Source organism: Setaria italica, chromosome IV, assembly GCF_000263155.2.
Source record: "Setaria italica strain Yugu1 chromosome IV, Setaria_italica_v2.0, whole genome shotgun sequence".
In the NCBI taxonomy this organism is placed as follows: Eukaryota; Viridiplantae; Streptophyta; class Magnoliopsida; order Poales; family Poaceae; genus Setaria; species Setaria italica.
In genome coordinates, this window is record NC_028453.1 from 1,249,852 (window position 1) to 1,267,392 (window position 17,541).

A 17,541-nucleotide genomic window follows, 5' to 3' on the forward strand; every position below is an offset into this window, starting at 1 on the left:
TTCTCCAGGAAATGAAGGAGGTTGTCTATGTGAGCCCGAGATCAATGGTGATAGCACAAGAACTGGTACCTGCACGAATGATAATGTGCTTGACGAACGACCGCGCTCGTAGAGTCTGCATAATCTGTCTGCATCTTTCTGAATGCAATGGACTGCAACATGACGATCTCCTCGCCGGATGGGCATGTCGTCACTTCGTCAGCATAGGATGCAAGGACGACTTGCCATGGCAAGCTCATTGCTTCTCCCTTACATCCAGTTATTTCCACCCGCGCGACGCAATCGAAGGTGCCATCTCGTCACACGCAAGGCCCTGTTCGCCGAAGGAGGACGAGGGCGGCGGATCGGAGCCGCGAGTCGCGTGCTTCCGCTGTCGAGATCGAGGCCCTGTTTTCGTGTGTTGGCTCTAATTTTGCGTCGAGAGAGATCAAAGAATGGAAGAGATGCATCGGTGTGGCGATGGGTACTTGTATTTATAAAGAATGATGGGACAAGAATCGGCTCTGGAGAGGCGAGGATTGCAGGATCATGCGCGTTGTGGCCTGTGTGACCAGGAATCAGAGACTGCAGATCACCTCTTCTCCAGGTGCCCATTCTCTATGCATGTGTGGCATCGAGTCAGTGCAGTACTGAACCTGCACAACATCATCCCGGCAAATGAAGTCGGACTGCTAGACTGGTGGCTCAGCAAGAGAAGCGGTGTCCATTCCGAGCAAATGAAAGGCTTCGATTTAGCGTTTATGCTTGTTTCATGGAAAATATGGAAGGAACGCAATGAAAGGGTGTTTGCAAGATCGCCACCAAAGGATGCCTCACAACTGCTGCAGGAGATCATTCAGGAAGGGCAACTTTGGTGCGCCTCTGGTGTAAAACACCTAGCTGCCATAGGCTGGCCGATACCATCAGGTGTTTTAGATCAGCATTTCTGATTTCGGCCTTTCTGTGCCATTTGTGTTGTCGTTGCGGTGGTGTAATGTAAGCTAAAACATGCCTAAACCCGTGTGCGTGCGCCCGGATAGTCCCGCGATGTACAAAACTTTTTTCTTCTTAATACAAAGATACGCAGCTCTCCTCGTATTCACGAAAAATATAAAGAATGATGGGAGATTAAGAGGTACCGGCACCCTGGTTTAAAATTTCAAGTTGCTTATTCTGCCGCTGTGATTTTGGAGGAAAAAAATGGCGCGGAATTGCTTCAGATCGAAGCTTCGCATGCAAAGAAGTAAAGAGGCTGCCTTTATACATGGTAGTTCAGATATGCACCAGAAATGTCCGAATATTTTCTTTGGGAACATGAAATTTCAGACTATCAGCCACCATACGTTCAGTGCGCTCTAACATTGAACACATATTAAACAAACGGAGCATTGCCTCTTAAAGCAGAGGTGGTTTGGCCTAAAAGTAGACAGTTGTTGCATACAATTGGTATTGAAGGACAATCCATACAAAAGTTAATTAGTTTCAACAATGTCCACTGTTGAAAAAACTTAAAACAACACATTAATTTGTTGTGGTACTCTTCCTCGGGTATTTGTCTGCTGCAATCTTAAAATCTATGTTAATAAGAAGAAAAATAAACCGGCTGACGTAGGTGGGACAAGAACGCGTTTGCGGACTGAATAGACTTATTCTCATGACATGCAATCAGTTTCAAACAACACGAAAAACCAATAAGGAATATTGTCAACACCCATTTTCAGTTGCCTCTAAAATCTCACATCATGCGCACATTAATTTTGTTATGGCAGTAGGCAAAAATAGCAGCTCAACATGATTAATTGGGCGTAGATCTATTGGTACCAAGCAGTAGAAAGCACAAAGGCACCGGCATTTAATACCTATTGCCTAGTTGCAAATCGTCTGATCGTGGATAATCTTGCCGGAAATTTATAAAAAGGAAACACCTTAACTTTTTGACTAAAAGGCATCAGGAACATTTGCATCGTCCAACAGAAAACTCGTGGGTATGGCAATGGCAGTCAGCTCACTTCTCTGATCCGATCGAGCTCCTAGAATCCTAGTTCCCAGTTCCCACTTGTCTCCGTCGTCTCTCTGCGTAGCTTCCTAGTTCCTACAACCTCACCGAGAGGCACCCGAGAGGCCGTTGTCGCCTCCCTTCCCGCAAGTCACAGGTACACCGGCAGACAGCCAGCGGCCCACCGCCCTCCCGATCGTCGTCGTCGAGCGTCGTCACAACCCTCGGCTTCATCCGCCACGCTCCACCCTGAAGCGGACGCCGCGCTCACGCGTGCGGGGTGCGCCGCCACTCGAAGAACACGCCGTGCGAGGGAGCGCTGCCGCGCTCGCGGATCAGGGATCACCCCACACGCAGGCGCGCCTGGCGCACAGCCGAGAGCGGCGGCGATGGCGCAACGGTGTTGAGATGGTGTTCCAGCGTTCTGTCCGTCGAATGCAGGGTGCGCGGCGCTTCCTATCTCCGCGCCAGCAGCTCCCGGCTCGCCGGCGCGTGGCGTTCACCGCCGTGGACCGCGGCCAAAGGGTGGACGGTACCGTCCACCCCCTGGGTACCTGGGAGCCGTCCAATTCATATTTCACGGTCTAGATTGAGCAAGGGGGCTAACGCGCGCTTGTGAAATTGTGATGCGAAACCGAGCGCGCCTCCGCCTCCGGCGTGCTGCCGTCGGCGTTGCTTCGCCGGCCTCACCGCCACCGCCGCTCTCCGGGGAAATTCCCGAGCGTCGGTGTTCGTTCGAATGGGCCGGCCGCGAGCTTCGCCTAAACCGATGTCTTTCTTCCCCTAGACGGTTGGACCTCCTGAAAACGTCTGTCGTCTTTCCGTCCATGGCAGATCCATCAGATATTGGATGCGCCTTCGCCTGCATCGGCTCCCAAAAACTCACGAGTACTGGGCCAACATGACTGCAACTATCCCCCAATTCTCCTACTAAGTCCTAAACAAACTCAATTATGTGGTTCAGTAAGCTACTTTTCTCCTTCTCAATCTTATTGAAAAATGGACTAGGAACATCTGGAACTACTTTCTTCATGTTGTCTGTCACTCTACTAGTTGAAGGCATGGGAACACCCTGCTCATGAGTTATACCATTCGATATCACACTTTCTGTACTGCTGGTCAAGCTAAATCTTAGTCCTCTGTTAACTGAATTTCTTTGCTCCTTCATGCTTTTCTTTTGTCAAAACGCCATGCTCTTCTCACTCAACTTTCAGTTCAGCAAAGCGCATTACTCATGTATTATATCACTCATGATGGTCCTTACTATCCTGTTACTTAACTGAAAGTTTTGGACTTTGGCTGGATTTAAATGTCGGTACCTTTGTGTTTTGTACCGCTTGGTACCAACAGATCTGCCACCAATTAATTGTGTTGAGATGCTATTTCGCCTACTCCTGTAACAAAATTGATCTGAGATTGTAGAGGCAACTGAAAATTGGTGTTGACAAGACTCCTTGGTGGTTTGTCGTGTTGTATGAAATTGATTCCTCTCGTGATAATAAGTTTATTCATTCTGCAAAACGTCGCTCGGAGAGTATATTCAGTCTGCAAGCGTCTCTCGGTTAGCTAGCTGGTCCATTTTTCTTCTTGTATTTTAAGATTGGAGCAGACAATAACTGAGGAAAAGTACCATAACATGAGCAGAAGAATCAGTTCGTTTAGAATTAAAGTAATGTGTTGCTTCAAGTTTATTCAACAGTGATTGTTGTAGGAAGTTGAAACTAATTGCAAATGGGCAGCCCCTTTTTACTAGTTCTTGAACTTACAGGCAGGGAATTTACTCAATTCTACTGAAGCTTTTGGATCCCGTAGTTCACTGAGTTTCATTAACACGTTCAGAAAGAAGGGAAGAAGTGAGCACACTGCTCCAGCTTATGAACAACACCATATACACCCTGACATTGATCTAATCGAAGTTTTGCTCTCTGCTGCTCCCAGCCTCACTGCACCTTACCAGACCATTTGCACCGTTTAGGTTTGCGTTCCTTCAGTTAATCGTCAGGTTACGACATTCCGTTTTGTTATATGGTGGTTGCCGACTGATCATTGGAGATTTTGCTGGTAACTCAAAGAAGATTTTGCCAGTTTTTAAAGCTGATTGTGTGTGATGTGCTTGCCTATCCATTGAGCATCACAATACCTGCATCAAATGTTTCCTTCTCTTCTGCGTTTTGTCAAGGCCGGATTGAAAGAAGTGTTCAGAATTTCAGACTCTCTGCACCGTCTGGATTACCAATGCCATATCAGGATGCTTTATTTTTCTTCTGCATTCATTGCGGACGCGGGCCGTTGCAGCGGCGGCTCATGCGCGCTAGGCCCCTACTCGGAGTTCACGGCAGCGTGGAATGTGGTCATGTGGATGCTGCGCCACCCGTGGCGGCCGTGGTCGAGTCGTGGCGCACCGCGAGCGCGCGGCCCTGCCCGCGTCGCGCGGGGCACGGGCGCACGCGGTGACTGGTTCCAGCGCCGGAGGGTTCCCGAGGCTGTTGTCGTCGTGGTCCGGAGGGTTCCCGAGGCTGTCGTTCCTCTCCCTGCCTCCCGGTTCTCCGGCGGGCGGCGTGCGAGGGCCGGGGGCGCCGCCGCCGTACGTCGTGCTCGCTGATCACCGGTCATCCAACCCACGGGCGCACATCCGAGAGCGGCGTCGCCCACGCGTCGGCGACGGCGAAACGGTGTCGAGGTGGTGTGGCAGGGGTTCTCTTCGTCGAATGCAGCGTGTGCCGCGCTTCCTATCTCCGCGTCGGCAACTCCCGGCTCGCCGGCGCGTGGCGTTCGCCGCGGCCAGGGCCCAGGGTGGACGGTATTTCATTTAACGTCCACCCCTTGGGTATCTGGAAACCGCCCGATTCGTATTCCACGGCCTCGATTGAGCACGGGGGCCAACGCGCGCTGTGATAACAGCACGAGCGCGCCACCGTCTCCGCCATGCCGCCCGCGCTGGTTCGCCGACGCCGGCCTCGCCGCCACCGCCGCTCCCCGGCGAGTTCACGGTCTTGAATGCGCATGTGTTCGGCCTCGCCGCCTCCTTTTGTGGGGGCAAGCCGATGTTTTTCTCTCTGACGGTTCAGACCTCCTGAACCTGTTGTCTGTTTCTCCGTCCATGGCGGATCGATCGGATATTGGGTGCGTCTTCGTTGCGCGACAGAAATCGAGATGCATCGGCGCCTCACAACCGAATGAAGATGCATCTGCTCCCAACAACCGAGAAATTCCTCTTGCCATCCACTCATTGTCGGTTTGTGCTCTAAACTCTTCAGAAGTCAGATAAGAACGTATCCTAGCCGTTTGCAGCGGCGATGCTTGCGCTGTGTGTGCATGCTGCCGTCTCTTTTCTAGTTGAAGGCACTGGAACAAACCAGATCATGAGTTATGCAATTCAGCAACACACGTTTTTGGCCTGCTGGATCAGCAACAATTTTAGCCTCCGTTAACTGACTTTTCTCCACCCTCCTCTTGGTTTTCTTATGCAAAAATGTCATGCGTTTTTTGGACACTCATTGATGCCATTGAATTGAACTAACGTTTGTTATGTCTGAATTCACGTGTATTTTCCCTGTGTGTTTTGTATTGCTTCCTTCAAACAGATCTGCCCCCGATCAGTCATGGTGAGCTTCTATTTTGCCTTCTCCCAGGACAAGTATGTGCTATGTGTCTCCCAGGACAAGATTTTGGAGGCAACTGAAAATAGGGTCTTCGATTTTAGTTTTTTGTGTCATTAGGGATTATTGCCTTATTTGCAATTCATGTCAAAAAAAGGGTTTATTCGATCCACAAATGTGCATAATCATAGATGCTACTTTCAATTTTTTGCACACATTCAACTAGTTGCTAGCAGCTAAAATTTCAAATGAAAAGATTAACCTGAGACTCATCTTGTTTTAGGCAGAAGTGGACTGAAGTGTTCAGCTCATGACTTCCACTGCAGACGGGAAAAGAGCGTCATGCCGATTGCCGACACCCGTCGCATGACAGCATGACACATGCGAGCTGCATTCTCTTGTGTGTGTCATGCGACATTAGGACAAGTCACTAGTAGTGTGATCAATTTTTATTTACCGACCAGGCTGGTTAGTATGCAGGTTGAAACATAGATTTTAAGACAATAACTGAATTTCTTAACATCTATCTGGTTCAACTAAAATTTTAGTCCTCCTCTCTCTGAATTTCTTCAGCTTCTTCTGCTTGCTCTTTTTATGCAAAATGTCGTGCATTTCTTGTCCTTTATTTTGCTAGTGAACCACATCATTCATGCACCTTGCGTGTTTATTATGCTCTTCTCACAAAGATACCTTATGCTCTGTTTATTTAACTGAGCTTTTTCTTTCGGTCTGGACTCAAATGTACGTACCTTGTGTGTTTTGTATTGCTCTTCCCCGACCAGTCAGCTCTGCCCCCAATCAGTCACACTGACCTTCTATTTCTCCTACTCCCTGCACAGAATTACACTATAGTACATTTACATGAGATTTTAGAGGCAACTGAAAATAGGGTCTGCCGATGCATTTGCTGCGTCATTAGAGATTGATTTGGTCGCATCTCACGAGGTCATTTGGTTCCCAAAATATGCATAAGTAGATGCTAATTTCAATTTTTTGCACCAATTCAACCGGGTGCTCGCTGCTAGAATTTGAAACGGAGATTGGCCCAAGCCGGATCTTGTTTTAGGCCGAGCTGAAGTGTTCGGCTCAACTTGCATTACACATGTTAGTTGCATTCTCTGGCGTGCATAGAGAGACAGTAGGAGGACACGCTATAGCCGAGAGGAACCCTTGCTCGGAGGAGGACTCCATGTTGGCCGCGTCAGGAGGTTGTCGAGACTGAGCTCCTTAACAAAGATTGAATACCACTTTGTTTCTGAAAAAAATTTAACAAAGATTGAAGGGGACACTCGTATTAACAGATGGAGTAACATCCGGAAAATGAGTTACATGAAAATTTAACATATGGAAGAGTTGACCCTAAAGATGTGGCAAAGAAAATGACGTTTGAAATATCCTTAATTTCCGAACCTGCAACGACAGAGGTTACATGATTCATATAAATCAAACTGAAATGGACGACTACTATACTGGGATCGTCGGAGAAAAGAATGTTGAGCCAGGATTCGTGACTCATCAATCATCAACATGTCTGCATTGGCATTGGGCAAGTAATAAGGGAGGAGCCATGCACGCACACAATGGCCCGGCTCAACGCGGCCACAGAACGACAGGAATGTGCAAGTGCAACAACGACAGCGCGGCAAGGGGAGATGCTCGTTGACAGGCGACGAGCCACCATCTCCCTCGATGACCGGCGCCCCGGCCGGGTGGAGTAGAGAGTGGCTGGCCTGGACACCGACCGGCCGCGGGATTCTCCATATCGACGGAGGCCTCATCATGGTCGGGGAATAGGATAAAGTTGCCGGGCCGGAGGAATCGGGAGGAGGGATATCCATGGTACAAACCCTCGCCCAAAGGCCTCGGTATCGGTCTCTTAGTCTCATCCCGCGGCATATGCCCATCGAGCTGCTGCTTCGTCAGTTCGCCGCCCGTGGACGCCACAGCATGCCGGGGGGCGGCTATAAGAGGGGGCGCAGATGCCGCGAAGACGAATGCAGGTCAGCGAGCGAGCGAGATCGAGGGGAGGAAGAAGCACCTGCTGATGAGTCTCTGATGCGCAGTACTAGCAGCTGAAGACAGTAGGAGGCAGCTCTCCTCTGGCAGGCGATCGATCGTCGATGGGTGTATGGTGTCGATCGAGGACTCGAGGTATCCATGCAATGCATGCATGCAAACACATGGCACACGTGTACTTGTACATATGCGTGCACGTTGCCAGTGGATTAGTTTGGTCTTCGATCGACTCGTATCACCGGATCAGACGTCCTGTCCTGCCAAAGGAGAGTTGCCCTGCGACTGTCCTCAGCTTGAAACATCAAACATCGATCCATCTTCGATCATCAGGTGAAAGTGTACAAGGCCTACAACTAACCCTATCTTTAAGCAGTCGATTAATGGTTAGCAACTTGGCGTTTCCCATCTTTCAAGCATACGTTGTTGCTTACTTGCTTCAATTCGTTATAGCATATCACATGGCTCTATTAAATTCTCTTTTTTTCGGCATAGGTAGGAGAGCCACAAATCTTTATATTAAGAAGAACCAGATGTTGGGTCCACATCGTGGAACTTTATGTTTATTTACTACTATGAAGATAACTGTGAGTAGTCTCCGCTTAGTTGTAAATGAAGACCCTTTCTAAACAGATTCAGATTCATCCCATTTCTTATATCTTCAGCATGGACCCCCACATCCATCTACCATTAACTTCTTTATCTTCTCACCCATTCCACCCAATCGACAAAAGCCTCGCCACCAACCCCTTCTTCCTCCGCGCACCTACCCCACCCCCACCCCACCACTAGCCTCCGACTCGTGAGGGCTGCCCTCTTTCCCCTCCTCCCCCACCATCCTCTTTTAATCCTAGCTCCCCCACCACCCAATACGATCCAACGATGCCATCACCATTGGATCCACGACCGCAGTGCCGCCGCCGCTAAACATTATTGTGCCCACGACACCCCTGCCCCTGACCCTCCCCAACCAGACTCCTCTACCACCATGGCGGGCGGTGCCACACCGCCGTCTCGCCATCCCGCCCACATCCTACCACCCCTTCTGAAGGCACAAATTGTCGTACATACATCTATGGACCCACTAAAAGGTTTGGACAGTCCTAGATATGGGGCCGGACACCGAGATGCATCTGACATGGAGACCATGGCGTAGGACGGTGTAGTCTACATGGAAAGATAGGAACTAGTCGAGGATTAGGAAAGTACTCTGTAATAAGAGTAGAACTCCTCTAGTCGTATCCGACTAGTATTCTTGTAACCAACCGACCTGTAACCCTGCCTCCGACTATATGAGGCGAGGCATGGACCCTCTCCAAAGCAATTCAATCCAACCAACACATAGGATATAGGGTATTATGCAATCTAGTGGCCCGAACCTGTCTAAATCGTGTGTCTATGTTTATCTTCTAGTTCTTGATTTCGACGAGCCCCACTAACCAAAACACTATCTCGGGCACCCCCCGGTAGGTTGCCAAGTCTAAACACCGACAGTTGGCACGCCAGGTAGGGGATCTCGTCGAGAATCCACTGGTGAACTTGATGGCACAAGTCATCATCAAGCCAATCGTCGCGTTTGAAGTAGGCGCGATGTTCGTCTTTGGCTCATGGGTTTGCGTCGCAGACGGTGCTGGAAATTTCCACCGCCACATTGCGCCGACCTCGGAGAAGAAGCAGCAAACCATGAAGCTCCAGCGCCAAGCTCTGGAGGATCTCATCGAGAATTTCGGTGAATTTTCAATTTCAGACCTAGCCAGAGGCTGGGGGGACGAGTCTGAGTACAACTCGACTTCTTCCGCCGGTCCGATTGACTTGCAAGAGCCGGCGCATAAGCCATCGTGCGAGTTAGATTACAACCAGAGTCGATTCTCGTTCGGACTCCACGACGCGACCACTGTTTATCAGGCGGCCCTGTCCAAATCACACTCCGATACGGATGCGATCGAGGACCTCGACTACTACTCGGATCCGGACGAGGAGACTCCTTCATCAGGTCCACAGCAGGGCCTGGTAATCACATCAACTCCTCAAAGTAGATTTATTTACTGGTCCAACATGAAGCCACCCGCTCTCGCCAAGAACGACGATTCGTGCCTCATCGCCTACCTCGACACTCTCCCGTACCAGAAGGAAGATCCTCTGTCACCCATCTACGAGGAAGGCGGCACCACGGAGGTCATCACTTCAAGCTCGGGAAGCTACTCTCCAGAGCGAGAACTCTTCACCATCATTATTGGACAAGAGGACGAAGAAGAAGAGCAGCGGGACAGGAACCCGCGACATGAGCATCACCCAAATGACATCTTGCAGAATGAGCTTACCGCCAACATTGTCGGAGAAGAGATCGAAGCTCAAAGAACTCGACGACGAGCACGGAACGCCGCAAGAGCAGAGCGCCGCCATCGCCTTGCAGCGGATTTACCAATCTAGAACCTGGATAGCGCCTTTGAAGCAGTTCAAATGTGTCACCATCGTACTCCCCTAGCTACTGTCGCGTCTATTTATCTCATCACCCGCGCGATGCCCCAGAAGAAGTACACTAGAAAGTTGGCTCAATTGGCAGAACTCGAACAACTCGATCAGTAGAATCTGATACAGTCAGTCTAATGCTCTGCATCTCAGACAAGCTTTACAAAAGAGGCGCATCATCAGGAGTGCTGATGAAGTGCGTCTCACGGCAAGATGGCAGGGACATATTGGAGGAGATCCACAAAGGCATTTGCGGCAACCGTGCATCCTCACGCACAATTGTGGGTAAAGCTTTCAGATCAGGGTTCTATTGGCCTGTAGCCCTCGCTGATGCCGAGGAACTAGTCCGCCGATGCCAAGGGTTCTAATTCTTCGCCAAGCAGTAGCACGTCCCTGCCTACGAGCTGATTACCATACCACCCTCTTGGCCCTTTGCGTGCTAGGGGGCTCGACATGATTGGCCCACTACCCACAATGCCTGGAGGATTCAACCGAGTTCGGGTGGCCATTGACAAGTTTACCCAGTGGATCGAGGTGAAGCCAGTCACCTCCCCTAAAGCAGACAGAGTACTTGATTTCCTCGACGAGTTTGTTTATCGCTACGGCTTCCCCAATCGCATAATCACAGACCTGGGTTCAAACTTCAATAACCATGGGTTCTAGAAATTCTACGAGAATAGTAGGATCGATGTCTGGTACGTCTCTATCGCTCATCCGCGGGCTAACGGCCAGGTTGAGCGCACCAACGGGATGGTGCTAGACGCTCTTAAGAAAAGGCAGTACGACATCTTCAACACCAAGGGAGGCAAGTGGCTCAAGGAACTACCCAACGTACTCTAGGGGCTACATACCCAGCCATGCAAGCCTACAGGGCAATCACCCTACTTCCTCGTCTATGGATCTGAAGCCGTGTTGCCTACTGATGTCATGTGGCAATCCCCAACAATCGAGCAGTATGAGGAAGGCGCAGCAGAAGAAACAAGGTGTCTAGATATTGACAGCCTCGAAGAAGCTCGCTGCGCAACACTCGTCCAGTCCGCAAGATACCTCGAAGGCCTTCGCCGCTACCGTGACCGACACGTCAAAGAACGATCGTTCAACATAAGCGACATGGTCCTTCATCTCCATGGGAGGGGCCTTTTATCATCTCCAAGGTCATTGGATCTAGATCATATCGACTACAACACCCCTCTGGTGAAAACATCGACAACTCGTGGAACATCGAGCAACTTTGTCGATTTTATCGTTAATTTAGATTTACATATTCATGTAAACAGCCATCAGCCCTAGTGGTAGATTTCCAATTCAATAAAGCAGTCATATTTTTGTTGTAATTCGACTACTTATTTCTACCTTATCGCGACTTGCAGAAGCAAGTTCGCAGTATTCCTAATGAGCTATTCAGCTCCCTGGGCAAAATCGCCCAATCGCGGCTTGTAATAACACGTCCGCAAAATTCTAATGAGCTATTCAACTCCCTGGGTAAAATCGCCCAAATACAAGTTGTAATAACAAGTACGCAAAATTATAATGAGCTATTCAGCTCCCTGGGCAAAATTGCTCAAATACGGCTTGTAATAACAAGTCCGCAAAATTCTAATGAATTATTCAGCTCACTGGACAAAATCGTCTAACTGCGACTTGCAAAACAAGTCTGCAGTAAACTTCATGAGTTAGTTAACTCATTGGACAAATTTGTCCCTTGACTGCTTGCAAAAAAGAAGCCACCAGTACCTCAGGAGTTAATTAACTACCTGAGTGACTGCTTACCAGACAAATATGTCTAGTCGCGGCTTGTAATAACAAGTCTGTAGTTCCAGACTTTCTAGAGCGTAACATCAATATAACTCAAAGAGGTTGTAAAGATAGGCTTTAGTCGTCGAAACCCTAAAGAGACTACTCCTCCAGTAGTCTACTATCAAAATAGCTCGAGTACTCACGCTCCACAAAAGAACATGCATCCTAAATACTCTACAATGTGCATCTGATGTGGCTCACAAAAGAAGCCTTGTGCAGACACTCACATTAATTGTACGAGCAACAATCAGGGTTAGTTGTGAGGGGTACTAAATAATAACAAGTCACATAGCAAGAAAATAATTGCATAAAGACTTCAATATATTACAAGCATTGACAAATTATTCTTTATACAAGTACTAATGTTTGTTCATCTATAGATCTACTCAAGGTCTAGTTGCCTGACTACTTCTTCGGCAGTGGGATCCATCTCCCACATAACCTCCTTGAATTGCTCGTCCGAGCAGTCCGACACCATCCCTTCAACAACGGGTTGCAAATTTACCTGGGGATAGAAAGACTTCACAAAGCTCAAGACCTACTGGGAGATAGACTTCACCATCTTCTGAATATAGCCAGAAATCTTCTCTGGTGCATTCTTGAGTATCTTTGGTAGCGGATGAGGCTCTACACCTTCAGCTGGAGGCTCTATCATATCCGCAATCGGCTGGACGGCCTCACAAATCTTGTTCATGGTAAATGTGGCAGTTTCCGCCCTAGCCTCACGATCTTTGATGGTCTCCATGGCAGTAACAAGATCAGCCTCACCATCCTCGCGCATCTTCTTCTCCTTCTCTAGGTGATGCTCCAACTTCTCAACTGGCAAGACAAGTCTGTTGTGCTAGTCAGTCACATGATAGAACGCATTGATCCAATCGATGATTTTCTCCTGGAGTTTTTTATTCGACTTCTCAAGCTTTGCACATTAAGGCAGCAGAGGGTCAGTACCACAAGCAGAATCAGTATTTGGAAAGCAGCAAGAACAACAAATACCTTTAACCCGCTGGTTCAAGGACTTGTTGCGTTCGTTGAGACGGTCTCTCTCTTCTTCAAGTTGCAAGATGCGATTCTGTTACTCAACGGTAGCTCTGTCATACCTCATTATTAACCGAGAACCACGCTCCTTCTCCTTAGCAAGTTCCTTTTCAAAGGCCTCAGCACGAAGTAATGTGTCCCCATATCCTTCAAGCATTTGGGGTTTGCGGCAGGACCGCTTGATGACATCCTGTGACACACACAATAGGTACTCGTATTAGTAAATGAGTACACGTCACAAAGGCCACCATCAACAAATCAAGTCAGAAAGAAGATACCTCTGCATAATTACCGATACGGCGATGCATCTCCATCATTCCAGCGATCATGTCCATACTCACCAAGGGTTCGTCGATCAGTTGGATTTCTTCAACACGAATTGCTCCAATCGATAGAGGATCTGCATGAGCTTCAAAATCAGTTGTGTTTTGCGGAACCACGGCAAGGTTTGTTGACAGACCTAGCTCGAAGGACGCGTTGGTGGTCATGACTTCCACATGTGTCGTCATTTCAATTTCCACCTCTAGCTCGGGGGCTACGGGAGTAGCCACGGTGCCAGAAGTAGTCGTTGCCACTCCTTTGAGTACCTGTCGCTTGGGGGCTGGCAGCACAATTCGTATACTTATAATAATTGTTATTACACTCAAATACCAAAATGAACTGATCCCGTTCAATTTCATCGTGCAACGATGCCAATACCTCATACATAAGAGCCACCGCAGCAGACGTAGCCCTTGGAGTAGACGGTTTCTCCACAATTTGCTCCGGTGGTAGAAGTACTACTTGAGCCTGGATGATGTCTTGATCTGAGTGGCTGCCGCCATCAGTCACAGGATTGGAGTCAGGCCTAGCCAGATCTATGCCCGAGGATTTCCTGCAGAAGGGCACATTACTTACGAGTCATAAGAAGTACTTGAAAGAACAACAGAGGATACCTTGAAGATCTCCTTAGTTTCAATTTGGATTCTCCCATCAGGCACAATGGCTTAATAGATGGAGACAATACCTTTGGTGTGGCCTAAGAAGTTGCAGCTTGATCCTGGCTAGCCTTAGTTACCACCCCCGCTGCTGATGCCATCTCTGCGCCAGCAGGGTTCATCACATCTCCAAAGGAGTTGTCATTGCCAACAACAGGCTCTGGATCATCTTCAACATCGATCACCCCCTTGGTGATCGACGACTTGTCCTAAGCAGACAAGGCAGCTGCCTTTTCAGTTTCCGTCACCACCTCGAGTACCTACAAACTACCAATGTCATCCTCAGCAGACACGGTGGTGACATTGGAAACACATTTTGGGAATACATGATCCTCAGGATCTTGTCCTTCCTCATAGGTAATTACCTTGGGGGGCACATCATCCGCATCGATGAATCTCTTCACGGCCCATTTTTTCTTCGGTGGTGGGGGGATCGCGGCTTCAAGCTCATTTGTAGCTGAGAGCTTCTTCGACCCGGAGGATGGTCCGACCTTAGCAAACAACTGGGCCTTCAATTCATATTTCTCCGTGGCATCAGAACTAGTGCCGCTGGAGGACTCGACTACTTCCTCTTGCCGATCATCGCCTCTCATAACTTCCCGCGTAAACAAGCAAGGAACAGCTTCACAAACATCTTCAGATCCGGGAGGAGGAGGAGCAGAGAAATACAACACAACATCTTCCTGCACAATGAGACAAGTCAGTTGACTAGTACATTCAAAATAAGTACTCGGGGGCCACGGTCACGAGTACTTACAAGCTTTGGCGGGTGTAAGACGTTGAATTCCCGCACAATAGTTGGGATCCCGCTCATGTTCTTGAACATTCGCTTGAGCCTAACCATAATTTCATCTGTGTTGATTTCATCAGGAGAGAATCTAGATGGATTGTTAAGGCCGGTATACTCATAGCCATAATGGCATCGCTGCTACAGAGGCTGGATGTGGTGCTTCATAAAACTAAAGGCTGCTCCGACTCCAGTAAGCTTTCCTGTTTCAACTAGGCAATTCTACCAATCAACTCGGGCAGCTGCAGGCAATCACCATGTTTTGGCTCATCAAGCCACCGGTTGTTCCAAGAGGGACGCTATCCTGAGAGTTTGGGTAGTTTTGGAACATGGTTGCTAATATAACATCATTTTTCTTTACATCCGGCATTGGAGTCTATCAGCTCGTAATCCAAATAATGGCTGCTTACTGTCTCCCACATTTGAATTCCGACACCTCCAACCAACAACGTGTGTTCCCTCGAGGGTTGTGGCTTCACTCGGAAAAACTTTCGGAACAGTTGAAAGTGGGGTCTGATTCCCAGGAAAGCCTCACAAAAATGAATGAAGATTGCAATGTGGAAGATCCCATTGGGGTTCAGATGAACCAACTCCAATTTATAGTAATCCAGTAAACCTCGGAAGAAATCTGAAGTTGGCAATGCAAGACCTCGCTCGATGAAGTAGACAAAAATTACCGTCTCATTGGAATAGGTCTTCAAAGGGCAGGCGTTGTCATAGGCAGATCTCCAGCTAATGAAGTCCTTGATCTTGGAGTAATTTGGCGGCTACTAGTGCATTGATTTCCTTCTCCTTCAGAGTTGACCGCTTCTAGGCAGCAACGGAATTGGGCGCGCGGTCTGATTGGTTTTCCCATATTTGGACGCCGGCAACTACGGCTCTTTCTTCTTGTCGGATCTTTTCTTCTTCTCGCCTTCATCCGGTTTGGACGCAACAGCCTTCCTCCCCATCATTGATGTCACGAGCGTCTTCAGTCGCATATGCTCAGGGGCTGCTTGGTGGGGGAACGGCGGCGCAAGCATTTGGAGATTGAACAGTGGCGGCAGTGCTAGGGCCTCAGTGCGGAAGTTGGAAAGGCAAATGGCAAGGGTACAACAGAAGGGATAACTTCCTCTGTTATTTATAACAGTGGCACAGTAAAAACTACGCAAATGAATGGATTTCGAATCAAAGGATCCTCAGAAATCAGGAAAACCTAATTGGCAGTTGCTTTTATTTCGGGAGGAGATAAGATCCCCTTCCATAGATGGTCACGTTGACCAAAGGTGACCCTTATACCCACCAAACTAGTCGACTAAAGGCTCGGTGGCTGTGTGCCACGTGTCCATCGATAAAAAGTTTTTTCTGCGGGTTTTAAGGGGAAAGTGATGCAAATTATAGATTGACCCTCAGCCTGATTTTTCGATTCAACCTAAGGCTCGGGGGCTACTCCATATGGAGTCGTCGCACTCCCGTATAAAATTCAAGGTTGAAGGATACGAGACTAAGTTAAAATAAGGCTTGAGCACATTTTAGCCGCATGACAGTTTTTGTATACCTTTAAAGATTCAACCAGATGAAGTACTCAAAGAGCACCAAAACTAGTCGGTGAAGTCTACAAAAGTATTCGAAACTGCTGCATTTGACTAAAAAATACTCGGGGGCTTGTCGTACATACATCTATGGGCCCACCAGAAGGTTTGGACAGTCCTAAATATGGGGCTGGACACCGAGACGCATTTGACATGGAGATCATGGTGCAGGACGGTCTACATGGAAAGATAGGAACTAGTCGAGAATTAGGAAAGTACTCATCGTAATAAGAGTAGAACTCCTCTAGTCGTATCCGACTAGTATTCTTAGCATTCTTGTAACCAACCAACCTGTAACCCTACCCCCGACTATATAAGGTGAGACAGGAACCCCCTCCAAAGCAATTCAATCCAACCAACATACAGGACGTATGGTATTACACAATCTAGCGGTCCGAACCTGTCTAAATCATGTGTCTGTGTTTAGCTTCGGGTTCCTAATCTCGATGAGCCCCACTAACCAAAACAATACCTCGAACACCTCCTCGGTAGGTTGCCAGGTCTAAACACCGACGCAAATCCTCTCCTAAACCTGAAATCTTGAAACACTAACCGAATCGAAACTCATCAGAGTTGGAGTCGTCGTTAAAGGAGACGAGTCACCGAACGAGGAGGATGCGGAGAAGGTATCTCGATTTGTTACTTTCTCGTTCTCGATTTGTTACAGTTTTTTTTTGCTTTTTTTAATCTCCCAATATCCTTTCCCGTTCCCAAATCGGAGGGCTCTCGCGTCGCGATAGCACTAGATTCAGGGGGTGTTTGGGAAACACCTGTTAAAGTTTAACACCTGTCACATCGGATGTTTGGATACTAATTAGGAGTACTAAACATAAGCTAATTACAAAACGTGTGCACGGACGCTAGCCGACCCACCCAGCCCCGTCGCCACCCGCCCGCGCGCTTGCTTCCGGCTTCCTCACGGACCATTTGCTAATGATGGATTAATTAGGCTTAATAGATTCGTCTCGCGAATTAGCACAAGGTTCTGCAATTAGTTTTATAATTAGCTCATGTTGCCGCACAGAGCAAGCCCTGCGAATCTCCGATGTTACAGGGGTAACGTTTATCCCGGCTTACGTGATCATGACCGTACTCATCCAGCCAAGAGCCTCTCTACTCGAGGCACTATTAAAAAAATTTATACAGATGTACGCTTGGGGAGAAAAATATAAATGCCTAACTCTCCCACCGGTCAAATAATAATCTGAACGCTTACCTCCCTTTCTTTTAGACTTAATTACCCGGCTGGAATAGTCTGGCTAAACATTCACCAACTCGATCTCTCGACCACGAATGAAGGAAATATGCCGTCCTGGAA

General features: G+C 48.3%; 1 protein-coding gene across 1 annotated transcript in view; it reads right to left on the minus strand.

Moving 5' to 3' along the window:
- Nucleotides 1-7,586: 7,586 nt before the first annotated feature.
- The window catches only part of LOC101784855 (nudix hydrolase 14, chloroplastic), an 11,749-nt gene continuing 1,794 nt past the window's right edge, over nucleotides 7,587-17,541 (minus strand). Inside the window, exons 4-5 of the mRNA XM_004966553.4 lie at nucleotides 12,493-12,497; nucleotides 7,587-9,677 (exon numbers count right to left, since the gene is read on the minus strand). Coding sequence (XP_004966610.1) covers nucleotides 9,607-9,677; nucleotides 12,493-12,497 — 76 coding nt within the window. The 3' untranslated portion in view covers nucleotides 7,587-9,606. The remainder of the gene's footprint in view (nucleotides 9,678-12,492; nucleotides 12,498-17,541) is intronic.